This window comes from Carassius carassius, chromosome 16 (genome assembly GCF_963082965.1).
Source record: "Carassius carassius chromosome 16, fCarCar2.1, whole genome shotgun sequence".
In the NCBI taxonomy this organism is placed as follows: Eukaryota; Metazoa; Chordata; class Actinopteri; order Cypriniformes; family Cyprinidae; genus Carassius; species Carassius carassius.
Window position 1 is genome coordinate 2,398,941 of NC_081770.1, and position 27,422 is coordinate 2,426,362.

The following is a 27,422-nucleotide window of genomic DNA, read 5'->3' on the forward strand; positions in this document are numbered from 1 at the left end:
TTTTATGAAAGTTAATTTTATTGACAGTGTCTGTGTCTAATGTGTTACAATTGAAATAATTCAGTGTAAAAATGCATTATAGAATTATATGAATTTACAGTATATTTATATATATAATTATTATTTTGAGAACATTGAAATATAGATTTTCTCCTACTTCATTTCATTTGTCTTCTTATGATTAATTATTATCAGTTTTAAGTTTCCTTTCAAGCGAACGCTTCGTTTTTCGCGGGAACGCAATTTTTTTTGTGGGAGAACACAAAGCACTAAAAGATTTCCCCTCTCTCTTTTTTTTTTTTTTTTACTTTTTCCTGTCAGAACGATGCATTGAATGTAAAGACGGAGCTAGCGCGACACCTAGACGAGAAAGATGGGAGTATTTATAATTATATTATATAAACATATTCTTATCTACGAAAGAACGAGCGAATTTGCATACTGAATAATTGTATTTTTATCATAATCAATAAGATAATAGTTACATATCGTAATCTATATCGTATATCTATAATATCGCAGAATAAACAACTGTATTTAAATTTGCAGCTCTTATTTTGAAGCGCCTTCGGATTTTATTTTGAAGCGTGTTCGGCGCCGGAAGCGGAAGTGCCGCACTCGCGCGTGTCTCTTTCATTCATTGCAGGAGTGAGTTCACTGTCGTTGAGTGTGATATTAATAATTATTGATGATGATTAAAGAGAACTGCTGGAATATCCCCGTGAGTGCTCCGGCGTGTATGGAGAGACACCTGGACGCCGTGGACTACAGAGCAGGTCAGAATAAACCGTTACATCACGATACACACACGTGCGCGTCACACACTCGATAGCAGCACATCACAGATAAACCTGTTTTTATACAGTCTATGACATAAACCGAGGAGAAAAGAATTAATAGACATCAACATGTTTAACCAGATGACTAACATTAAGAACGGTTTCCTAAATGCAATGTGTAAACATGCAAACGAGGCTTTTAATATGCAAACATTTCAAAAACAGAAATTCGTCATCAAGGTTTAAAATACTGTCAACAGACCACGTTTTTGTGGAATAAAATGTATAAAATCAGGTTAATGATGTATGAGCGCAAAAATATGATAGTGTATTATTATTATGTCGTTAAAATGACATGTTTTTCTTGTTAACACGCCATCTTTTCTCTTAATAACGAGATATGTCGTTAAAATAACATATTTTCTCTGTTAAAACAACATTTATTCTTGTAATAATGAAATGTTGTCTTTAAAATGACTCATTTTCTTGTTAAAACGTTGTCTTTTCTCATAATAGTGACATGTTATGTCTTTAAAATTACTTTTCTCCTTGGAACAACATTTATTTTCTTAATAACGAGATTATATGTCTTTAAAAAGACTTATTTTCTCTTTAACGCAGCATATTTTCTCTAAAATAACGAGATGTTGCCTTTAAAATGAAAACTTATATCATAATTTCGAGATGTCATTAAAATGAGGTCTTTTCCCTGTCAAAACAACATTTATTCTTGTAATAATGAGACTTTGTCGGTAAAATGACATTTTTTTCTCGTTAAACGTTATCTTTTCTCATAATAATGAGATGTTATGTCTTTATAATGACATTTTTCTCGTTAAAACCCCATCTTTTCTTGCAGTAATGAGATGTAACATAACAAGTAAACATGTCATTGTATCGATCATAACATCTCGTTATTACGATGTGTCCGCAGTGAACCCGTCTGTATTTATACTGTCGTCCTGTGTTTGTGGACGCAGTGGTAATTGTTGTTGTGTGTTGTAGATGGCACTCTGCTGCTGGCCGCGTCCAGTCTGTCGGGCCGCTGCTGGCAGGGCTCTCTGTGGGTGTACAGTGACCCCAAACTGGCCCCCAGCGAGGGCTTCTGTAAGGCGGGGGTCCAGACTGAAGCAGGAGTCACAGACGCCCGGTGGATCACGGACCGCTCACTGCTGCTCGCCTCAGACGCAGGTAACAAGTTAACACTCAACTAAAGTGAGTGTTTAGGGCTCAACCATGGACCAAGGTTTCATCCTACCGTGGTGTTTCTGTGTCTCCGAGTCATGTTTTGAAGGTGTTGTCTGATATGTGTGTTGTTGTCAGGTTCGGTGGAGCTGTGGGAGCTGGCGGAGGACGAGCGGCTGCTGATGAACCGCTTCTCTCGTCTGGAGCACGATGACGTGGTGACGGGTGTGAGTGTGGGCGCCGGCGGGCGTCACGCCGTCAGCTGTAGTGTGGACTGCAGGTCAGTGGGTGGCGCTGTGAGTCTGTGAGAGCTTCGTCATGATCTCAGTCTGTCTCTCGTCTCGTTTCAGGATCAAAGTCTGGGATCTGACCCAGGAGACCGTCACCAGCTCCTATAACGGTGAGCAGACAGGAAGTGATGTCACTGCCCGTTAATAACCCACAGACTCCAGTTATCAGATGCAGTATGGTCATATATGTGTTCTCTAGGTCTTGCTTTGATTCTTGGCTGTGAATCTGTGTTATTTTTTATAGATTTTGAATAGATGCCAATAATAAATAATATATTTGATTATGTATTGCAGTTGTATGTAAATTTTTCTAAATCATTTTTGTTAATTGTTATTCACGTTTTGCAATTAATGAAAGTTACAAATCTAACTTTTAGGATTCTGAGTGTCTGAAAAAGTAAATCTGTTGCTATCTTGTGTTTGTGTGTGTTCCAGCTCACTCTCAGCCGGTCAGCAGTGTGTCGTGTTCTCCTGTCGATGAGTCTCTCTTCCTGTCATGTGCTCAGGTCAGTGCCCACACACACACACAGACACAGAGACACACACAGACAGAGACGCACACAAGTGTGTTTGAGTGTAACAGACACTCTCTCCTGCAGGACGGACGGCTTCTGCTGTGGGACCGACGGAAACCCAAACCCGCCTCTCGCCTCGGTACACACGCACACACACACACCACAGTATAATTAACTCAAAGTGAGATCCATCTGAGCACTCCGTCACTTCCTGTCAGGAGAGCCCTAACTTCCTGTCCATCTCGTTTAGACGTGGTGTCTCCCAGCTGCTGCCCCACGGCCGTGGCCTGGCACCCTCATCAGAGCAGCACTATCGCATACGGTACGGCTTCATTTCCCATGATGCACTGCTCTGTCCCATGATGCTCTGCTGATGTTGACTTGTGTGTGTGTGTGTGTGTCAGGTGATGAACTGGGTCGAGTGACTCTGAGGGATCTGCAGACGTCAGACGGCGCTCAGACGATAAACGCTCACAGCCGCCGTGTCTCCAGACTGACGTTCTCCTCCGACAGGTACGGAAGAAAATACTGCGATAGTTTGAACGACTGAATCAGCAAGTTTGCCATATTGTAAAGTACGCCGGAGTGTAAAGCATGCTGTATTGTAAAGTACCTGTTGAGCCGGATAATGATTGGTGATTATTATGGGCTGTCACCTGCAGTTCACCCCTGCTGGCCTCTATCAGTGATGACTGCTCCGTTGCCGTGGTTACTGCAGAGCTCAGAGAAATGTGAGTATTGACACAAGCCTCTCTCCTCATTGGCTGTCCGGCACCAGCCAATCAGAACGCGGGAAATCCACACAACTGCATAAAACTGACAATCATTAAACAGTTAAATATTTCTATATATATATATATATATATATATATAATTGCAAACAATTCAATAAACACACCCATATTAAATATAATATGTATTTAATACTATTTGATTAACTATTGATAAAATGTTTAATTATAAACAATACATATTTAATGGTCAAAAAAAAATGAAGTATACATGTTATTAGTTTATAAAAAAAATTGTGTGTATATATATATATATATATATATATATGGGTGTGTGTATTTATAGTTAATAATTAGATTCAATGTATTAAAAATATTAAATTAGAAGTTTAGATTTATATTGTTTAAAACATACATGTATAAATGTGCCTACGGTGTAATGAAATGGTTAAAAATTATTACAAAATATAAGATTTGTGTGTATCTTTTTATCTAAAACTTTTTTTTTTTTTTATTTGATTAGTATTTAAACCTAGTCGCAAAATGATTTTAAGCACCTTAACATTGAGGTTTAAGAGCATTTATATCTCAGAGCTCTGATCTGAGTCTGTCGTGTGGTCCGTGTTTAGTTTCAGGGACCGGCGGCACCAGGATTTCGTGCGCGGTGTGTGTTGGGTGCCGGGCGGCTCGAACGTCTTGACCACTGTGGGCTGGGACCATCAGGTGCTGCACCACAGCATCACTGTGGCCTAGAGCATCATGGGAAACCACGTCAACCTCCAATTCATCCCCATTTCTGTTCTTCCATCCCCATCAAATAATGATTCATGAGTTAAATACATAACCAGCGTAGGATTAAAATTCAGAACATGCAGAAAATGTACTTTTTAATAACAGAAATGGGCATGAATGCTGTTCTCTTCTCACAGAAACAACATATTTCACACGTTGCACAGGTTTCACTGTTTAATAAAGTTTCTGTCATCTGTATATTTATGCTCTCGCATATTTTTTATTACACTGTATTGCGGCTATATTCTTTCTTTAAGGGTAACAAAGGGTTTAATATCCAAAACAACAATTGTCATACAAACACGTTTGCAGATTAATAAAGCACAATTATTGACCTATTGCATTATTGACATATATCACACAATTAAACCTATGGGGATGTGTGAGACTTCCAGAAAAACGTGTTTGTAGCAGATGCTAGCTTATTTCTTCAAAGACACTTTCAACCAGTATATTCAAAGTTTGCATTATTCCTTCTTTTGATTCTTGCTTACGATTAAAAAAAACTATGAAAGCAGCAAAAGCATTGCATTTTTCTTCGTTAAGAAGAACCATCAGTAATGTGTTCAAGGCTTCGCAACCATTTATAACAGCATTTTGATAAAATGTTAAGGCTTTTATGTATACTTTTTCATAAATTCGTAAAAATACATCATCGTCATGTTTTGACCTGGAATAAAAATCCAGCACCACTAAAAGAAGCTCTCATATCGAGAGCTATAGATTAATATTGTACATTAACGATTAAAAACATCGATTAGAAATTGGATTAAACAACTGAATTGAATGAAAAGGTTTGACATTAAAATGAGTTTCTGTGTAGATAGTCTATTATATACAGGCACAGTTGCTCCATTGATCAATCTTAGTAGCTCTAGAAAGTCCGTGATGAAGCTGTGGTCATAAGAGTTCGGTAAAACCTGAATATACTGACAGTTGAAGAAACATCCAGGTAGAAAGTTAATAGAGTAATACTTCAGCAACAGCAGAAATAAAGCTCCAGACTGGGTGCAAAACGTTAAATGTCGGTCAAGTAGGTGCATATGTACAGGTCAGGCACGCCTCTGGAATGTTGTCTGGATCAGGACGAACCGTCTTTGATGACGGGCGTTATTGGTTGTTTGGCTCCAGGTCTCACGGTGAAAGACATTCCAAACTGCTGTTTGGTTGATGGGTTATTACTGAAAGATAAAGAAAAGTCTAATTATTGTGAAATACTAAGTCCTAGAACCTAAAATAACTACATTTTGATACTACTTAAACCAGTAAATCTTTTATATTACATAGACTGGATCAAAACCCAGTAGGTTGATGTATGCTGCATGTTGTTGTGTTTAAGTTTCTAAATACATCAACTTAAGCAGTTTCGTATGCGTTGTAAATAATAAATGTCATGGAAACGACTGTTGAGTGGTGTTCCAGTTTTTATTTATCTTCCTGGTGATTCATTTCAGCTATGTGCAATAACGGAGGCGTTGCCTGTGATGACAGTCATGTGTAATTGTGTGCATTTTTTCCAAAGAAAGTAATGTAATTGTTCTGTACATAATCTGATGTCACCAAGTCTTTTATGGAATCTTGTTTCCGTCTCAAAGTAAAAGCGAAATGAATAGGTAGTTACCACTATTTCTTGTAATTGCATCGTAATGTTTCGCATTTGTATCGAGATGTATTAATTAATGCCATGTTTCAATCGAAGCATGCACTTTGCAGAAGTTCAACAGATAGTGAATATCATTTCATGTTGACTTTAACCATGTCACTAGTGTTAACTTCTAGTTTACCTGTTCTGGGTTTTAGCCGAAGTTGCCAAATTTTGAGCTTTTTTGGCTGCTTTGGTTTCCAGCTCCTTCATGTCCACTCCACGTGTTTGCGTCGGCAGGGTGGGACTCCGGTTTGTCATAGGATTGTATGTGGCAAGGGGCGACGTGGCCTCGTCATCGGACAGTGGAGAGTTCCAGTCATCTCCATTGACCTCCACCTCTTTGACAGCCGAGAACTTGGGGTCCATCTCTAGCATCTTCTTCTGCAGGATGCTGAGAAGTGTTGCTTGGCTAGCGGAGACGGATGGAGGCACTTGTGCAGGGGGTTGAGCGGGTTTCATTTGAAAAGTTGTTTTGGATTGGGGCTGGATATTTGGGGGAGGTCCTGGGGCCTTGGGAGGTTTAGGTTTGGGCAAAGTGAGGGGCCCAGTGTTGACAGGAGGTGGGGTCGGAGGTAGGGAGGCTTTGGCAGGTGGAGGAGTAAGAGAATGTTGGCTTGGCAAGGGACCATTTATGATTGGAGTAGGTAAGGATTTAGAAGGTGTATGGGCAGGTATTACAGGGGTAGCAGGAGGGGGGTGACTTGGAGGGTGGATGCTGGTAATAGTAGGAGGTAAGAAGGTTTTCGCAGGTGGAGGGGCACTTTTCAAAGGTGGAGCAGGAGCGCGGTGACTTGGTGGGGGAACTGGAGGTTCCTCTTCAGAGTCAGAGTTGGCAAATTCAGGAGGCGGTGGAATGAAGACCAAGTCTTCTCCAATTTCCACACCTCTAACAGGGACATCCAGACCACTAACAGAGCTGCTCATTGGGCTTCGTAGAGGGGTTGATCTTACCTCTGGCTTCGAGTAGGATATATCTGGAAGGTCGACTTTGGTTGATAGCGAGCTGAGGGGTTGCGTGTTTGTGGTGGACTTTAATTGTGCATTAGGACTGTTTGGTGTTGGGTTTCGAGGAATGACGGTGAAAGAGTTTGGTTTTTCTTCACTAGGTTGGATCACCGAACTGACTGGCTCTGTTGAGTTACTGTTCTGTTGTGATAGAGCAGTTCTCTGCTTATCTCTTTCCTTTGCAGCCATCAGCAAAGCCAAAGGTGAAGTTGAGGTCTCTTTCTTTAGTGAGCCATCTGCGCCCCGTGTGTTGAGATGTCGATGGTTCAAAATGGGGCTGTACTTGCGAGGCCTGCCTGGGGACGCAACCTGCTTAGCATCAGGTATCGTTTTCTCTATTTTGGGCGAGATTGGTGCTGGTACCTCAGTGGGAATGTTCTGTGCCCGTACTGGCTCCGGGTTTATTTTGGGCTCTACCTTGGCTGGTTCACTTGGTGCTTGTGCCATGTCTGGCTGGTCATCCAGTAGATGAGAGGCGGAGCTGTTCCTACGGGCTGGTTTGGTTGGTGGCACCTCAGATTGGAAAGATCCAGGATTTTTTCCAGTGTTCCCATTGACAACACCAACCGTGTTTCCAGCAGAATCTTCCAGCAGCAGGATGGACTGGGTCTTTTTTTCCCTTTCTGTCTGCCCGCCAAGTAGTGTGCTCTTCTGCACAGTGTAGAGTTTGGCTGTGTTCTGGGGATTGAAGCTAGATGGTGTTGGGTTAGAAGCAACAGATGGCACAGGAGTTTGGGACACGATGTCCAGGTTTGGTATGGAAGACATTCGGATGGGTTTTGGAGGTGCTGTTTTTGGAGCTTTTGAAAGAACAGGTGAGGCTTTTGTCGGGGGTGGAGGTGGGGTGAACTTGGGGCAATCTGGGATATCTGGAACATCAAGGCTAGAGAGAGAACCTCTGAAGCTGGTTGTTTCCGATGGAGGTTTTGGAGGAGGCATTGGAGGAGGTTTGAGGGAGGCCAAGTCTAAATCTGCACTGTAATCAGAACTGGTAAGTGATGGTGGTTTTGGGGGTGCCATTGGAGGGGGATGCAGGCTTGCACGGTCTAAAGAAGGGTCCATTTTGGCAGGGAACTTTGGTGAGGGAGGGATGAATGATGGAGGTGGCGGGGCTGAAAAAGAAGGAGGTGGTGGAGGGGCGGAGCCAGGTGGAGGCGGAATAAATATTTCCCCCTGGAGGAGGTCAGGGACGGAAAGCATCCTTCCATTGTGGAGGTTTGTGGTGCTTCCTACAAAGACAACATGAACGTCAACCACAGGTTCATTATAACACCTCTGCATGTTGAAAACATTATTTACTGGCTCCCATGTTTACGTTCTAGTGTTCCCTGATGAAAGACACAAAGTTAACTATTCCCAGCCAGTTGTGTTGTGAACTCACCTGTACCATTTATATTGGGCTCGTTGAATGGCGGAAGAACTGGTACCTTGGGTGTTGGAACTGCAAACCCTTGCACACTCTCAGACGACTAGGATTTAAAGAGAAGCATTCGTCAGCTGATTAAAGGAAACTGTTAGAAGGTAAAGGAGTCTACACCAATAACACGCCTTGTATTGTAGAAGCCACTGAGTCACAGTTTAAATTTCTAGGCACTTAACCAACCAGTTTCCCTGAATTATTCACAGAGCTTATGACGTTCAATGACGTGGATACTTTCTCTCGACTTGGCTTTTTATTTCCACTTCTTTCTCTCTCTGAGACATGCTTAAACTGTTGAGAAACTGCAGGACCTGTCCCGATTTCATAATCGCACATGGGAAGAATAGGGTGAGGTAATGTTCCAGAGATGTGTCTCTGTAAATCAGGTTTTGGACACTCCTCAGCAACACCCCATAATGTGAATGAGACATTACGGGAGTTTTCCAGGAACCTTCAGGTTGCTAAAACAAATGCACCGAATGTCATTTCGTAAAACAAACAGAGCAAAGCCTGTGTCTGATAAAAGTATTATAGACAACTTAAGGTGGATTTAGCTTGTCTTTCATTCTTGTCATTTCAGTTCTTTGAAATGCAAAAGAGGACACACCACTTAAACTAGTGTTTGTGTTTCAGGTTTTGCGGTTTTTATAGAGTTATCTCCATAAAAAAACACAACCTGATCAAACCTTCAGGTGTGGACGTCCTCATAAGTGAAAAACAAAACTCTACAGTGACCTAAAACTGTATCTAAACATTGTGATTTATAATGATATGACAGTGGAGAGCAGACAGGAAGCTAAGTGGGAGAGAGAGGACCGTGGGTTTGGGAAAGGTATTCAAAGGCGGGATTCGAACTCAGGACACCCGAAACGCAATGCCGCTATATCGGCGCTTAACATCATGAAAGTTGTGTTTTATGATTAGTGGTACAGTTTATTTTTTACAGTCTACATTCACACGTTTGCTAGATGCTTTTATCCAGAAAGACTTGCATGAAAATGGGAGTGGTGTTTTCTCATGCAAAAATCTCTGCAGTGGCTGCATAGTTGACTAAAAGTCAAAAGAGCCCATGTAGAGAGTTTTTTTAACTTGTTTGATTGTCCAGAAGGTGAAAATCAACCATCTGCAACCCTAACCCTAGAAGTTTAATACTAACCCCAAGTATGAGCCATGATAATAGTAGCACATGGTTAATGCCACGGGATGTGTATGTCTGCCTGATCTCTTCTGTACACAACCAAACGTGTATTCAAAACAGCACCTGCAGTTTTGGATAACTTGGTCAGAACAAACCCACATGTGCACACCGTCTATTTTCAGCACGGAAAAACCATAGGAACATCTGAATCATCAGGATCCTGATCTCATGAGGTGAACAAGTGAGTTGCTCTGGTCTGAACACGCTAAGACTGTAAATTACTGACACAGTGTGATTGTGTTTGCTGTGATGTGGGCATCACCAGGGTGATACAAAAACAAAACTGATGATGTGTGTGTGTGCGCGCGCGCACTTTGTTCTGTCAGAGTGAAAGTGTGTTTACATGCTGAGGGTGTGTTTGTCCTGAAGCTGAAGGTGTGTCTTTAGCAATGTGTGCACAGGACGATTTCAGCATATTTCTCTCAAGACTTCTATTATCAGTGAAACAATTACATGCAAAACGTACAGGGCACACCAAAACACATTCAGACTGTGTGTCGTAATTTAAACTGGCAGTATATTTGATTAACATTTTCATATACCATGTTATTTACATGGTACTCCAAGGTACTTAAAAATACCACAGTATTACCATAGTATACTGCTAAAAAGATGGAACTACTACTATAAGCCTACATGTACAAAAACAACATAATACCTTAGTGCAAAAATACAGTATTTTTATGGCACATGTCATAAAAACATAATAAAACCATATCATTTTAGTGACCTCAACATTAAAAACTTGTTTACAAAAACATTCTCTGGTACGTTGTTCATTTACAAAGGTGTACCATGGTTTTACAATATCTTTTGGACATGCACTATGGTCTTAATCTGTTTTTTAGACATGTACAAAGGTTTCAGTCTGTTTATTTGGAAATTTGCAATAGTAAAAGCATTTTTGTATTGTAGATGTATTTTGGAAGAACCTTGGAGCCCATGGTATTATCACAGAACATGTCTAAAAATGGTTTTGTAAGTGACCCAAATAATACAAATATTAATAATAATGTTTTCAAGGAGAAAGTACGATGGTGGTATTATGGATGTACCGTGAAGTGTTTGACAGTCGGACGCGAGCGCACTTTAGCGGTTCCAGACTCGGGGATGGCAGCTGAGTCCAACACCAGCTCCACTTGATCTGAGAAAAAACACAGACATGTTATTTACCTATAAGTTAACATGGTTAAAACTTGCAGCTGTTTGGCTCAAAGTCGCTTCTCAAGACCATGTGACCAGCAAAACCACAGAACAACAGGTTCATATGCATCGTAATGTCTTCTTGACAGGTCAAAGGTCAGTGTCTGGTTCGTCACATCACACATTCTTGAAAAGCCAATGATAACTTAGACTAAACATAAACTTCTACTTTTATTAGTATAAAATAAATAAAAATGAACACTGGAAGTTCACTTCCTGTTTGATGTTCTGTATCTAATCTAATTGCATTCGTTTTAGAGTCCAGTAAGAGTCACGTGCATCAGGATTCGAACCTGCGACTTTCGTGTTCCAAGTACATGATCTATCCACACTAACCTGTGCTTGGTAATCTATGTTTGCACATTAACAACTTTAAACGTGTTAATGATGTAATTACCAGAGATTTGCAGCCCTCATTGTCGTCAATCATTACAAACAGGAAGTTTGACCTGAATTATGACTGTCCGCAGACGTCACTGTGTTTTTAAAGTATCTGATCTTCCCTCACAATCAGACAAAGAATGAAGGATTAAAAATGCATTTATTAGTTTGTACTTTGAGACGGAGTTTCAGAAAAATGAAAGTGTGTTTCATATGTTAATTACAAAATATTAGCAATACTACGTTACTTTGAGATATACATTTGGTACTAGAATTAATTTACATGACTACCAGTGGTACATGTCCAAAATACAATGGTAGTGCCATTTTTGTAAGTATAAAAACATAGTTCCCATACATCCAAAATCACAGTAGTAACATGGTACAAGTCAAAAAAATTGGCAACACAGTGCTACACGTCCAAAATACAAATGTAGTATCCTTTTTGTAACTAAAATATGGTATTACCATTGTTTTATATACGCAGAACCACTGTGGTCCCAAAGTAAAAGTCCAAAAACTTTGTACAACAGTACATGTCCAAAATATAATGGTAAAAACATGGTATCAGTACTATACATATCCAAAAACCAGTATATAATCAATTTACATGACCAAAAATAAGCATGATACTATAATGGTATATGTACGAAAACATGGTACTTTAATGGTATATGTCTAAAGAAACATTGCATTAACATGATATATGTCCAAAAAAAAAAAAAAAAACAGTCGAAGTTTTTCTGTCAGTGTAATCGGACACGTCGCCCATTTGTCAGGTCACGGACCTCCGGATCAAAAACAAAGGGATTTGTTTACGGTTTTCGCGGTTATTCTGTCAGAAAATAAATACGGTGTTGTTATTCACCCAATTTCAAACACAAACTAATCCAGAGTCTGTTTTAAAGGTTATTGTCTTTTAAGAACGTGTTGACGTGTGACGCGCGCGCGTGCACGCTCCACGACAGGTGCAAAGGTCGCGCGGAGAACACTTTAATAAACTGCTTTTCTATCTATTTAAACTCTACACGAGATCGAATCTCTTACCCATGTCCTTGAACTCCACATTGGTGTCGAATAGAGACTGGTTCTTCCGACCCAGGAAATTGAGCGATCCTTTCTTCATGATTGTGAGGAGGGTGATTGTATCCGCGGTGATTTGAAATCAGCGTGATCTCATGATTTCAGCGTTTTCGCGGCAGCTGACTGTGAGCTCGAGTCTGTCACTGATTCAGAGAAACTTTGAGAAGAAGAAAATGGCCCCTCACCTGAACCGCCCCGTGATCCCGCCCACCCAGAACAGGTGAACACACACACACACACACACACACACACACACACCCTCAGTGTATCACTCACTCTGCTCTCGATCAAGATGAATGAAACCCAAATATTTGCTGTCATGGTGAACTCGAGGCTCGTTCAGGAATCAGATTTAACACTGTTAATGTTTCTACAAGTTCTTCAAGTAATTACTATGCTTTGTAGACTTTCAAAGGAATTTTTTGAACATATTATTGATTTAAAAAATAATAACAATTAGTACTCTCTATGTATATAATAACGTACGTTTACATGTTTAATACACTATAATTTGACTTAGCATGTAATATCTAAATAATAAATTACATTTCGTCAATAATTAACATGTTATTGCTAATGCTTGTAATATATTTACTATAATATTTATGATTATATATAAGTTATGTAACGGTTTTGTTAAATTGAAATATTTATATAATTTATTTAATATGTAATATTTAGTATTAGGCCTAGATTTTAAGTCCGTTATCATAAATATTTTAATATACTATTTAGATACTTGTTTAATGTAAAATAAATAGACAACTCGTGTTTATAAATTATATGATTGGTCGTTTAAATGATTACGTTAATTTACATTGGTCGTGTTAATTCTAGATGGATTAAAAGTGACTTATTAATGGATTCTAGTCTATTCTCAGACACTCGTGCGTTTCACATATCTTCATGATGCTTTCAGATGCTTTGAAAAGCTGAGGAATGAAATGATTCAGTGAATCACTGATTCGAGAGAGTCGCTGTGAACGAGAGTGAATCCCAGCAGAGAGTGAGCGCGAGAGGGGCGTGTCCCTTCACTCCCCGTCCTCATGGCAACAGAACGCAAACCCGTCCGTCCCGTTCCTCTGGTTGTCATGGTGATCTGAGAATGTTCAGAATGCTGCTCGAGTTTCTCAGGAACGAGTCTCACGTGATTCATGAGCGTTTTTGGAAATTGAATAAAAAGTTATTAGATGATGTATCATGATTTCAAGAACAACTTGGTAAAATTTACAAAGAAAAAGCAGAGGGTGCATTTATCAGATCAAGATATATAAATGGTTGGAACAGGGGGAAAACAAAACACAAAATCTTTTTTAATTTGGAAAAACGGAAATATATACTTCTAAATTAGTATCTTCTGATTTGAATAACTTTCTAAAGATAAAGCCAAAGTTATTGATGATGATTTCAAGTTGTGTTGTGATGATGATTTAAAATTGGAGGAAGTTCTAGAATGTATTGGGAACCTTAAAGATAATGATGGGCTTGTTAGTGAGTTTTATAAAATCTTTCAAGACCATGTAGCTCCCGTTTTACTAGCAGTGTTCATAGAATCCATTGAAAAAGGGGAAGGTGTTATTACAGTAATTCCAAAACCAAACAAAAATATTCTTTATTTAGAAAATTGGAGATCCATTGGTCTATTAAATAATTATGCCAAATTATTAGCTCTAATTTTTGCCTAAAGACTGAAAAAAGGATGAAAAAGTATCATAGATGAGGAACAGACAGGATTTATTCAAGGAAGACACATTAGTAATAATATTAGATTGATTCTAGACATGGTAGATTACAATGAATATATTTTAGGTGATAGTTTTATTTTGTTTATTGATTTTCACAAGGCATTTGATACCATAGAACACAATTTTTTATTCAGAGCAATTGAATTTTTTGGCTTTGGTAGTTACTTTCAAACTGCTCTCAAAACCTTATACGAAGGATGTAGCAGTTCTGTAAAATTAGCAAGGGGGACTTCTGGCAGATTTAATATTGGTAGAGGAATAAGCCACGGGTGTCCGATCTCACCTATTTTGTTTTTGTTAGCAACGCAAATAATGGCCCTTCACATTAATAAATTAGATTTTCAAGGAATTGCTGCATTAGGGAGAACATTTAAGTCGTGTTAGTTTGCCGATGACACTACCTTATTTGTGAAAGATTTGCATGAAAACATTAAAGCAGTGAACTGTATAAAAGAATGTTCAGAAGTATCAGGGTTAAGAATGAATATGAATAAGTCAGTTCTGTTTCCTAGAGGTGTTGAGTTATGATACGTTAAACAATGAATTAAAAATAAATAGGCTCATTCAATATTTAAAAAATAAAGACAGTATTTGGAACTCCTTTCCCAACTCTTTGCTCAAGACATTGGGTGATCTCAAATTTTTGTTGAAGTGCAATTATTCAATTGAAAAAATACCGGAGAAGCTTGCAAAATCTCATAAACAAGCTCTTATGGCATGGACTCTGGCCTATAAACATCATTTCTCACCAAGGAGCTACTATATTTGACACAACAAAGATATCTTATATAAAATAAAACTTTATATTTTGATTACTGGTTTGTTTTAATGGATGCAATCCCTCAAAAAGTTTAGTTTCTTCTTAGAAACGCATCACATGAGAAAGATTTAATAAAGTAAAAGAGGTTTCTTTTAAAATAATACATTGTACAAAAATATTTTGGATTGATATGGAGTTTTTTTATTGAGCAAATATTGGACGTTTCTTTGCAGTTGAGTGGATTTGATGTAATAATATACTTCAGTGATCATGGAGTTGACAAAGATGAAGAATATTTCATACAATTGTTAATTTTAATGGAGAAGTTTCATATTCATAAAATGAAGTGGTCAGGCTCCCAACCAAACTTTTAAAAGCTGTATTGTAAGATTCTGTGTAATTGCACAAGTAAAAAAGCTATTCGAACTTATAATATTGTAAACAGATTGTATAAAGTGACACCACCCAAAATATATATATATATATTTTTATGTTGTTATTGTCCTCTGGCATGGTTTTCATATTAATCTTTTTTCCTTCTCATTTTAATGTTTTTCGTTGTATTGTTTTTGATGTATGGCATAATAAAAATAATAAAATAAATCAATGTTTCCCATGATGCCTCACGGGCCTCAAAAACACACTAGAGGTGCTGTATTAAAGGGACGTTGTCCAAACCCGTGAGTTTCAGTCTTCTGCTAAACTAAAGAAGATATTTTGAATAATGTTGGGAACCAGACAATTGCCGGCAGCCATTGACTTCCATAGTATTTTTTTTTATTCTGTTGAAGACTGGCTTGCGTCAAGGGTCTAGGTTTAGTTTAGCATTGGTGGGGACGTAACAGCAGACAACAGACATTTATTCTTTGATCAAACTTGTTGCTACACTGTGTGAAATAAAACGTTGAGAAAACGTAAAAGCTTTTAAACAACCAGCTTCAGGAATGTTTTTTTAACTGAATATAAGAAACTCTTGTTGCTCAGATTTATTTTCATCCAATCTCATTTTTATATATGCGACTTTTCTTTCTGTTTTAAGAATGTTTTCTTTGGATTGTTGGACTACCAAAACTGAATATAGGAAAATATAACTACATTTGTTTCATGCTATAGTTAAATTTCACATTCATAAAGCAGAATCTGGCTCTGAATCTCTCTGTACTTTAATAAGAGTTGATCTACATCAAACTATAACTCAAGGTATACTTTTAGTTATCTGTTTTTCTTTTTGTTAACCTGGTGACTACAAATTAGCCATAGTTTGAATACACTAACCATAGTTGTACAATGATTTTTGGTTAAACTGTAGTAAATCTGTGGTTATGCAAAATTAAATAAATAAGATCATTGTTACTACACTTTTACTAAACCATGTTTTTCTTAAGGGATTTGTATTTGTGTTTTCTTTTTACTTTCCTTTCTCTTTTTGTTTTTATAACTGTACTGCCTTAATGTTTTGATGTTTTGTACTTTTTAATAATAAAAGAAGAAGAAAAAAATTATTCATGTACTTAAGCTCGGTCTGAATCAAATGAATCCCGATCCGCTCTGATATGAATAAGAAATCACGAAACATTTCAGAGTTCCGATCGTGAATCAGTCAAGTCAATTCTCAAAATCATTCGCAAACCCGCTACCTCCCCCATCTGAATCAAACGATTCGCGACGCGCGGTTTGAATCCCCGATCCGAGTCAAACGATTCGCGACGCGCGGTTTGAATCCCCGATCCGAGTCAAACGATTCGCGACGCGCGGTTTGAATCCCCGATCCGAGTCAAACGATTCGCGACGCGCGGTTTGAATTCCCGATCCGAATCAAACGATTCGCGACGCGCGGTTTGAATCCCCGATCCGAATCAAACGATTCGCGACGCGCGGTTTGAATCCGTGATCTGAATCAAATGATTCGCGACGCGCGGTTTGAATCCCCGATCTGAATCAAATGATTCGCGATGCGCGGTTTGAATCCCCGATCTGAAATGATTCGCGACGCGCGATTTGAATCCCCGATCTGAAACGATTCGCGAGGCGCGATTTGAATCCACGATCTGAATCAAATGATTCGCAATTCGCGATCCAATTGGAGTGAATCATTTTGCAAAGCAATGGTTTCTTGAAAGGAAACAATTCTTTAACTTAATGTAGCCTAATTTCAGATGCAGCCGAAATTACAATAGCAGTGATTACATACACATATATTTACTTGTTTGATGAAAATCATTGCTAGGGACAATTTAGTAGTCGCTGGCAATAATTGTGATCAAACAAATAAATATATGTATGTGTGTGTGTGTATATATATATATATATAATTTTCTACCATAGCAACATTAGCTACAAATAAAGATTCATTAGAAATAAATGCACTTGTTCACAAGATAAACATCACTTAAAAGCAATATTTATACTTTATTATTTTTAATCAAGCAGTAATTTTGTCAAACTAAGCAAGTACGTTTGAAAATATGATTTAAATGTGTACACTCACTGGACATTGTAAGTTAACGAATGAAATATTCTTATTTCTGGAATGTCTGCATTAGCCCATTGTGGAGATTCTAGAATGAGTGTGTCGTCATGGTGACGTCTCTGTGATGTCATCACATGCACTGAACTGGGATCAGAGGCTGACGGACAGACAGAAGACGAGTACTTGTGCTGATACGATGAAGAAGCAGACGAGAGCAGAAACCCAGCGGACTCGGGTAAGAACCTGGGTCACGTTCAGTATTTCTGATGTGTGTCTGAGACACTCATGTGTTCATTGACTGACCAGGCTTCAGCGGAGATGCACAACTCCATCAGATCTGTGGCTTCTCCTCCTAACGCTCCTCCTGAGCGTCTCCAAACCCATCCAGACACCAGCCGAAACTCTCTGAGACCCTTCTACACGGCTCAGAAACCGGCGTGTGGCTTCAGCTTCTCCTGGAGCACTGACCACCGACGCAAACACAACGGCCTGCAGGCCTGCGACCCGGTGAAGTGGAGGAGCCAGCGTGTGTCCAGAGCACAATAAACCTGCGTTCACTTACCACACGCTGTCTGTGTCACTTCACTCAGCTCTACAGGGCTATACCTACAGCTGAGCATAACTATTAGAATGTGTTTTATTAGATCGTCACATAACATGTTTGGAGAAGATAACAGTCGCACAGCTGTGCTCGAGCATCATGTTTGACTGACAGTCAGAGGTCGTGACCTCAGGTCGTGCTGACACACTGTATTTAGGATTCCCTGTAAGCAGGAGGTAATTCGCTGTAATTTCCAGAGCGGAAAAGAACAGCGGGGAGTGACGTCAGTGGTAATTGGACGGGACACCCTCCTCCTCGCCCTGTCCTGCAGGCTGAGCTGATTCCTGTGTGTCAGTGTGTGTCTGCGCGGGGAAGCGGTGACCGATCTCTGCTGCAGCGGCATCATGGGAAACACCTCTGGCATATCAGTGAAGGAGCTGAGCGCATGTCACTCCCATTGGTGGTACCGCAAGTTCATGACCGAGTGTCCGTCCGGTCAGCTCACCTTCTACGAGTTCAAGAAGTTCTTCGGCCTGAAGAATCTGTCCGAAACATCCAACGAGTACGTCAAGACCATGTTCAAGACCTTCGACATTAACGACGTAAGAAAGTCTGCTGTTGGCTACTGTTTGACTAAGTGTTACTACTACATCTGTGCATGTTTGTGCATCCTCATCCTCAATTTACTCACCCTCATGTCGTTTCAAACCAGCACAAAAGAAAATATTCTGAAGAATGTCGGTACCCATTGACTTCCACAGTATTTTTCTCCATGCTATAGAAGTCAAAGGCTTGGGTCAACTGATTGGTTGCCAACACAATGGAAGATTTAGTGAATAATGCTTGTATCCAAATGGCTGATGGCAGCCATCGACTTGCATAGTGTGAAAAAAAATTAAAATATGGAAGTCAATAGGTACTGTCAAATATTTGGCTATCAAAGTGATTAAAAATATATATTATTTTGTGTTTGTTCAACAAGTTTGGAACAACATGCGCAAATGACAGAATTTTAATTTTGGGTGAACTATGCCTTTAAATGTTTGGTAACCAAACAGTTGATGGTACCCATTGACTTCCACAGTATTTTTCACCATGCTATAGATACCGTTAACTGATTGTTACCAACACAATGGAAGATTTGTTGAAGAATGCTATTAACCAATTGATTGACGGTAGTTATTGATTTTCATAGTGTGGAAAAAAACAACAACTATGGAAGTCAATGGGTACCGTCAAATATTTGGCTACCAACAAGATTCAAAATATATATTTTTTTGTGTGTTCAACAGGTTTGGAACAACATTAGTAAATTACATAATTTTCACTATCCCTTTAAATGTTCGTTAACCAAACAGTTGGTGGTACCCATTGACTTTCACAGTATTTTCTCCATGCTACAGAAGTCAATAGCTACCGTTAACTGCTTGTTACCAACACAATGGAAGATTTGTTGAAGAATGCTAGTGACTAAATGATTGACGGTAGTCACTGACTTTCATAGTGTGGAAGAAATACTATGGAGGTCAATGGGTACCGTCATTTGCTTGGTTACCAGGATTCTTTTAAATATCATCTTTTGTTGTAGAGAGGTTATTGTTAGGGAAAATTTGGATTTGTATCAGGTTAAAGTTGTGTTCATAATCAGTTCCCATGAAATTAATAGTACAAACCTAATTCTTGAACGCACCCTGAACAAAACTTAACTTGATATAAATAAACTGAAAAATATAAAGCCATGAGGGCTGAACTCATTAACTCTTTATCCAGCAATCGCCTCACGTTCCTTCTGCTTGAAAGATAGTTTAAAGTCTGTCAGAACTCTTAGTTTCTCTGTTGACTTTCATGGAAAGATTTTTATAGAAGTAAAGCGAGATATAGTATTATAATTTTATCTAGGATCAAATTAAAAAAACGTTTTTAATTTAACTAACCTTGTTGTCGCCCATGAATATAGCTGAGGTAGCTCGCATAAACAAACAAATAAACAAACGTTCCCTCTGCTTCAGTTCAGCTGAGGATTATGGGTAATGAGATCTGTGTTAATATAGTAAACTCAGGCCAAACATCAGTGATGCAGAAGGTCAGAGATCTTCACTAAGACCCAGCAGATCCTGTAATCTGGTTAACTCTAGAGTTTATACAGTGACTGCTCTACTTTATTTCTGATTACAGCGGCTTCCATTCACGTCACGGCACTTTCCATGAAAAATACAAGACTACCTGGATTATTAGCGTCATCAATTACAGCGTTAGTGCTCATAGTGACATAAAAACCCATCTTTATACCAAAAGACCTGATTCCTCTAGGCCATTAATTTACTACTAAATTTTATAAACACATTTTTTTTCTAATCTTGACAAAACAATTATAATTTTAAAAGTCTGAATGATCCACATTTGGTGACTATTCTATGGTAGAAGCAGTATAGTGACATTAACTGTAACATTCAGTGTAGTTGATATTCGCACAAATCTTGTCAGGAAGAACAAGAATCATTGGATGACTCTTTATTTAAAGATTTCCGTGCAGCTCCTACAAACCAATTAAGTGTAATTTGCAATATTGGCCAATCTTTGCTACTATTCTTCTAACCACTAGGTTTTACCCATTTGTCAGCAAGAAGTTTTTAATCATTTGGAATATAATACAAGTTTAGTATGATTACATATTCTTTTGCATATATAAATAAGTGCAGATCAGAATAATTGTTGTTTAATTTTTACATGAATATCTGTGTTACACTGAATAACAATGGAACATTATTTCTTCCATATTTTGACATTTTAGCTAATCATGCTAGAGGCATGCTAGTTACTTGCTAATCATGTTAATTACATGCTCTTAATCTGCTAATCATGCTAGCGAAATGCTAATCATGCTATAAACATGCTAACAACATGGTAGTTTCTTGCTAATCATGCTATAAAAAATTGTAGTGACATGCTAGTAATTGATAATCATGTTAGAAACATGCTAGGTGCATGTTAATAATGCTATAGAAACCTGCTAGTCACTTGCTAATCATGCTAGCAACATGTTAGGGGCATGATAATCATGTTAAAAAAAATTCTTGTTACATGCTAGTCTCTTCCTAATCATGCTAGAAACCTCCTAGTGACATGCTAGTAATTTGCTAATCATGCTAGAAACCTCCTAGTGACATGCTAGTAATTTGCTAATCATGCTAGTGACATGCTAGTCACTTGATAATAATGCTAGCAGCATGTTAGGGGGCATGATAATTATGCTAGAAACATGCTAGTCACTTGATAATCATGCTAGCAACATGCTAGGGGGCATGACAATCGTGATAGAAACATGCTAGCAACATGCTAGTCTTTGCCTAATCATGCTAGAAACATCCTAGTGACATGCTAGTAATTTGCTAATCATGCTAGTGACATGCTAGTCACTTGATAATCATGTTAGCAACATGCTAGGTGCATGCTAGAAACATGCTAGTCACTTGATAATCATGCTAGCAACATGCTAGGGGGCATGATAATCATGCTAGAGACATGCTAGGGGGCATGATATTCATGCTAGAAACATGTTAGTGACATGCTAGTCTCTTCATTATCATGCTAGAAACATCCTAGTTACATGCTAGTAATTTGATAATCATGTTAGTGACATGCTAGTCACTTGTTAATCATGCTAGAAACATGCTAGGGGGCATGATGTTCATACTAGAAACATGCTAGCGACATGCTAGTCTCTTCCTTATCATGCTAGAAACATCCTAATGACATGCTAGTAATTTGATAATCATGTTAGCAACATGCTAGTCACTTGTTAATCATGCTAGCAACATGCTAGGTGCATGCTTATCATGCTAACAACATGCTAATCACTTGCTAATCTTGATAACAACATTCTAGTAACATGCTAATCATGTTAGAAACATGTTAGCAACCTGCTACTAAATTGTTATACATGTCACCAATATGCTAGTAATAGGCTAATCATGTTAAAAGCATGCTAATCACGCTAGAAACATGTTATTAACATCTGTCTAACCTATCAGAATTTTCAAACTTTAGGCTTTTATCACTGCTTTAAACTTTCAGGCTAGGCTTTCTCAAGCCAACCTAAAGTTTGTCTTTATGAACTTTTATATCTAGTTGTAATTTTGAGCCTCAAACTTTGAAAGACACTTTACTTATATTTAGTTTGATGTGATCACTAAATCATAGTACCATAATTAGTTATGTGTTATGATGTCATCATCAGGACGGCTGCATTGATTTCATGGAGTACGTGGCAGCTCTGAGTTTGGTTCTGAAGGGTGGAGTTCAGCAGAAGCTGCGCTGGTACTTTAAACTGTTTGACGTGGATGGCAGCGGCTGCATCGACCGCGAGGAGCTCCTACTCATCTTCAAGGTATCTGAAGAATTCAGTGCTGTCTGTGACATACTGTACTGAAAAACATCTTATAAGACGTCAGAACAAACACACAATCAACTCGCTTTCATCTGTTGTTATTCTGCTGCAGGCCATTGAAGCCATTAACGGAGTAGAGCAGGAGTTTTCCGCTGAAGAACTGACCAACATGGTGTTTAACAAGATTGATGTTAACGGAGACGGTAATCTGACGATCTATGTATGCTATTTAAATATGCAGATGATGTGGTGTGATTTACATATGTAAATGTGTGTGTGTGTTTAGGTGAGCTGTCTCTGGATGAGTTCATCGAGGGCATCCAGGCGGACGAGGTTCTGTCGGTGATGTTGACCCAGAGTCTGGATCTGACTCATATCGTCAGTAACATCTACACAGACATGGGCTCAGCCTGAGATCAGGTGCCAAACCAGAGGAAGATGAGGAGCTTCTCAACTCTTTAAACTTTAAACCTTCACACTGTTAATAGAGTTCATCTGCATTTCAGCAGCCTCACAATAACTGAGACTAGAGCAGACGCTTCGTTCAAGTGCACTTATGCTTATGGTTCATTTGTGATATTAAAACCTAGGGTTTCAACCAAACCTGTGAAACACTTTTCTTCAGCGCTGTGATGTCCTGTAAGAACTCCATCTGAATATGACTCAGTATTATTATTATAGATATGAAGTATTGTAGTATTTGTTATGTTATTGTAAGATTACACTTTCCCCATTTCAAAATAAAACATGAAATGTGTTCTTTGTATACTGAATAATTACTATAATCAACCTCCTTTATATATTTTGACATGATCTGTTTAAGTGTGAATCAGATGTGTAGTTGGATCCTATAATTCTCCATTATAGCGCCACCTTCTGTCTGAATCACACAAACACACAGAAGCACTGTGACTCAGAATCTGCTTCATCTGAACTAATGCTCAGGAGCTTCTGCTGCATTTATTTATATTAAACATACATTTCTGTGAGTTTGTATCTGCTTATTGTGTTCATCAGAATAATAGAAGAAACCGCGTCTTCCGTGTATCATTTCTGGTTTGAAAAGGAAAATGAAAGGACGCAGAAAGATTCATTTCAGTAATATTTTATCCCTATATTTAGTCTCTGAAGGCGGGCGCATCTCTCTTTATAAGTGCTCTTCTTTCTATTTCGATGTTTGTCAAGGTGCTGAAATGGCGTCAGGTAAGAGTTAAACTGGATACAATAATATATACACAGCTTAGTTACGTTTCCTCGATGATTTATGGATTATTTATGAAATATCACCCAACAGAAGATAGATGTTTACTTCGTCTAGATTATTAAATTATATTTCACTGCACTTTTATATTAATGTTTAATCGTAAAGTAAGTAACTAAACTTCTGCGTGAGGAATTCTTTCATTAATCCTCGATTCTTCACACTTACCTTTGTTTATTTGTAGCAGTAGCCTGTTTATTAATAATTGTATAGAGGATTATTCTGAGGAATGTTCCGAGGATAAAGAGAATCATAATTTCATGCAGTCACAGATTGATAGTGTATATGCTTTTAAAAATATATAGCTAATGGATAAACCATCTATTCTATGTATGTGTGTGATTTTTCTTCTTCTTCTATTTTGCATCGTCTTAAAAGTAAGTATGCTGGCAGTGATATTAAGATGTGTCAGACATTTATATGTCTCGTGTTGTAACAGTTAAAGTAAGGGTCACCCAAAACTGAAAATAATGATTAGTCCCAATATGTCAAGATTTATTTATTTTTTTAAATTTCTAATGTTAAAAAATCTGTGTGTGAATTATGTTTTATTGATGAAGTCACTTGTGTGTAAATGTCTCGTCGTGTTTGTGACAAGCTGTAGATCAGTGCTTTAGTCAATCCGCTTCTCTCCTGTTGAAGATGAACTGAGCTCGCGGTTGCCACGTATCGTTACAGTACCGAAGGGATGAAAGGGGCGTTTCAGCGCCGCCCACACATTTAAAACAAATATTAAAGCATAATCTATATGATGAATTAACGAAGCAAACCACCCGCAAATGCCATCAACATGCTTTAATCAAGTTAATACATACGCCATCTTCAACACATCACATGACTTAAATACTTGCTCCCGAAGTCGGGAACCAATGAGATACCAACCACGTAATTACAAATACACATGATCCCAATACACCACACCTGGGGCCCGTTCTTCGTACGTCGCTAACTCAGTTATCTGGCTTTGATTGTTGACGATTTGGCGTGATCTTGGATCGTTTGGTTCTTCGAAGCTCATCCCGGAGCTGCTGTCATAGCAACAGGACCGTAAGCTTAAACCTGCTCGGGAGCAGCTTATTTCATGAAACAGGATTAGATCGCTTCTTTTCAACCAGAACTGATACTCAAAATATGTCTGCTACCACCGCTACTTTATTACAAGGGTATCGTACTGATCCAGGGACAATAATTTAAAATAATAATCATTAAAAAAATTATTTAAAAATAATATAAAAATGCTGTGTAGTCCATAACAGCCTACTATAGACACAGCCAGTTTTACTTACTGAAATATTTATTTGTCATAAAAGTATTACTTCATAATTGTATTAGAGTCTTACACACATGCTATACAGATAATAGAGTCGTGCATTATTTTGAGTGATGACTGCTATTATAAGAATGGCTTGATGGAGTGCAGGAGATGCAGATAACATGATATTGACCCTTAAAAAAACTTTCATTAATGCTGTCACGTAACAAATATGTCCAAATATAAAATGAAATGAATAGATAATTTCTACATTGAAATAAAAATGTAAAGACTGTACAACTATTATAAATTGCGAATATAAATAATTGGGAATCATGAAAAAAATTCTAATAAAATAAAAACATGTATCTATTATCTGTTTCATGTATCTATTATAACATTTATGTAGATTTGTTTGCTTGGCTGTTTCCTTATAAAAGTCCAGAAATTTGTCAAGTTTTTCGTTGGGTGTCGTTTTAAATTATATGATGTCATCACATTGCCGTCTTGCCACCAGCCAATCGCTGCACTGCTGATCATGGTTTCGAGTATGGATACATATCCCCTTTTAAGCCAACACATGAACGCGCAATTATCGCAGATAACTCAATCCAGCGATACTAATCATACACAACAGGTGTGTTCGAAGAACCCAATTAGCCGGATCATGATTAGCACGATGATGTCATCTTGGATGTGTCACTTGATCTCGGATGTAATAAGCGACGTACGAAGAACGGGCCCCAGATCTCGAATAGAAGGTGTGTGTGTGTGTGTGTGTGTGTGTGTGTGTAATGCCATAAGGCATTAGTTATCTTTATTTGAGTAAAAATGCTAATGACGAATGTGAGTAAATTCATGCAATGCATATGGTAAATTTCGTGAACTAATTATTTACAGTAATTTATATTAAAATTATTTATGTTCTAGTTGTCATGTCTCTTTAAATTTTAAAAGCCCCGCCCCCGTCTAAACGCCGCTCAGCGCAGGTCATTGTTGACCAGTGTTGCCAGACGTACGATAATTATCGTATTTGTACGATAATTTTCACCTCTGTACGATGTACGATCAATAATGAAAAAAATCCCGTAATGTACGATAATTTCAGAATTTTATGAAAATTTAAATGGTGGTAGTTGCAGTCATAGGGCTTCTTTACTCATACACGAAATCGGCTCATTACAGACACTCTAAATGCATTCGTGTGCACCTCAGAGTGTGTTAAGAATGCTGGAGGGTGCCCTGCTTTAAAGCCAACGAGCACTAGTTGCGGTCCATGACAGAAAGAACCCCTTCAACATCTGGCAACACGCAGGATTCCGATGACAGCGGCTCAGATGTGGAGTTAACTGCACCACGCAGAAACAGCTAAATTCCTTCTTAACTGGATGCGACAAAGCAAGTGTTAAAATCATTTAAATATGTTTTAATATGCGCCACGCCCGAGACAGTCACTGAAAATAATGGGATAGTATTTTGTCTCACTGCTTCCGTCCAACAATACGCCTTATCTATTGTGGTAATTTGCAGGTCGTGTCGAAATGTTGTTGGTTTAGAATAGATAAATAACTCTTTTGACTCGTGTACGATAATTTTCTTCCAAATACGATAATTTTGAACTTCTGGTACGATACTTGGGCATTTCCAATCTGGCAACACTGTTGTTGACGTGGCAGCTTGATTCGCGCCACTCCGGTGAAGCTAACTTCAGCTAAAAAAGGAGAATAATAAACTTACACTTGCAGTCGGGAAGAGGAAGCTTCGTACTGACTTTTTTGAGGGGTAACTTTCTTTCCACTATATTTATCAAATCCATGTCAGGGCTTTTAATGTATTCCTTGTGTAAATGATTATTAGGCTTGGTTCAGGGGTGCTAGATATCTCGATGAAGATGAGTAACAGCTTTAGTAATTATAAAGGGAGTGTTCCTTGTGCGGTTTTTTATGCTATATATAATCCATCCATAATTGTATAAAACTTGTTTTTCATGCTGCTATGATCAACGGCCAAATACCTGCTGCATAGTTTGAGGAACTACATCGGCATATAAATGAGGGATTCATCTTGAAATAGCTTTGATTGACATATTGATACTCATAGTTAGTTCCTGAATAAAGACTGAAGTGGTTGAATAGTCTGCTGACAGAACAGACTCACCCAACAGTCTCTTGCTTCCACCTACTGGACCTAACTATGATTACTCCAATGAAATCCCCACAACACTAACACACAGACTGACAGCCGGTCTCGTCGTCACAATTTATATTTGAATAACTAATAAACTGGTTTAGTTTAGTAAACTAAATAAACAAGTTTAATTTATTAGTTTATTATGTAATAAACTAGATACTTGGATTTAAACAAGCCTTCTGGAACAAACATTATTATCACAAAGTTTCAATCATCCAGTTGTATAGGGAAAATAATAAATGCAAAATTGGTAAATAATGCTAGAATTATTCTGTTGGACGTACATTACTGTTCACCAAGCCTGCACTGATTTGATCCAAAATACAGTAAAAACGGTTATATCATGATATATTATTACAGTTTAAAATAATAGTAATACAATAGTAAACAGTTTTCAGCATCATTCCTCCAGATCTTCCGAAATCATTCTAATATGATGATTTACTGCTCAAGAAACATTTCTGATTATCAATGTTGAAAAACGGTGATTAATAGAGAGTTCAAAAGAACAACATGTATCTGAAATGGAGATATACTGTAACATTATACACTTCTGTTCAAAAGCTTTAGCCTGGTAATACCAAATACC

General features: G+C 38.2%; 3 protein-coding genes across 3 annotated transcripts in view; 2 read left to right on the top strand and 1 right to left on the bottom strand.

Moving 5' to 3' along the window:
- The first annotated feature begins 594 nt into the window (after positions 1–594).
- On the top strand, positions 595–4,490 carry wdr77 (WD repeat domain 77). The gene is made up of 10 exons (XM_059568911.1): positions 595–776; positions 1,785–1,970; positions 2,103–2,244; positions 2,315–2,364; positions 2,690–2,760; positions 2,854–2,908; positions 3,020–3,091; positions 3,174–3,282; positions 3,432–3,500; positions 4,130–4,490. Exons 1-10 carry the CDS (start codon positions 689–691, stop codon positions 4,251–4,253), a joined length of 966 nt encoding a protein of 321 aa, XP_059424894.1. The 5' UTR covers positions 595–688; the 3' UTR covers positions 4,254–4,490.
- Positions 4,491–4,913: 423 nt separating this feature from the next.
- On the bottom strand, positions 4,914–12,411 carry LOC132159384 (uncharacterized protein C6orf132 homolog). The gene is made up of 5 exons (XM_059568885.1): positions 12,192–12,411; positions 10,616–10,704; positions 8,324–8,411; positions 6,077–8,171; positions 4,914–5,473 (listed from the first exon to the last, which is right to left on the bottom strand). Exons 1-5 carry the CDS (start codon positions 12,268–12,270, stop codon positions 5,374–5,376), a joined length of 2,451 nt encoding a protein of 816 aa, XP_059424868.1. The 5' UTR covers positions 12,271–12,411; the 3' UTR covers positions 4,914–5,373.
- A 5,364-nt stretch (positions 12,412–17,775) lies between these two features.
- The window catches only part of LOC132159417 (guanylyl cyclase-activating protein 1-like), a 97,064-nt gene continuing 87,417 nt past the window's right edge, over positions 17,776–27,422 (top strand). The window contains exons 1-4 of the mRNA XM_059568923.1: positions 17,776–18,345; positions 21,981–22,130; positions 22,243–22,333; positions 22,417–22,540. Coding sequence (XP_059424906.1) covers positions 18,148–18,345; positions 21,981–22,130; positions 22,243–22,333; positions 22,417–22,540 — 563 coding nt within the window. The 5' untranslated portion in view covers positions 17,776–18,147. The remainder of the gene's footprint in view (positions 18,346–21,980; positions 22,131–22,242; positions 22,334–22,416; positions 22,541–27,422) is intronic.

Coding starts and splice junctions, on each gene's coding strand:
- wdr77 (XM_059568911.1), top strand. CDS start 689: ATGATGATTAAAGAGAACTGCTGGAATATCCCCGTGAGTGCTCCGGCG. Junction 2,365..2,689: donor CGTCACCAGCTCCTATAACG/GTGAGCAGACAG, acceptor TGTGTGTTCCAG/CTCACTCTCAGCCGGTCAGC. Junction 2,761..2,853: donor TCTTCCTGTCATGTGCTCAG/GTCAGTGCCCAC, acceptor TCTCTCCTGCAG/GACGGACGGCTTCTGCTGTG.
- LOC132159384 (XM_059568885.1), bottom strand. CDS start 12,270: ATGAAGAAAGGATCGCTCAATTTCCTGGGTCGGAAGAACCAGTCTCTA. Junction 10,705..12,191: donor TGTGGAGTTCAAGGACATGG/GTAAGAGATTCG, acceptor GTTTTTTCTCAG/ATCAAGTGGAGCTGGTGTTG. Junction 8,172..8,323: donor GCCCAATATAAATGGTACAG/GTGAGTTCACAA, acceptor TTGTCTTTGTAG/GAAGCACCACAAACCTCCAC.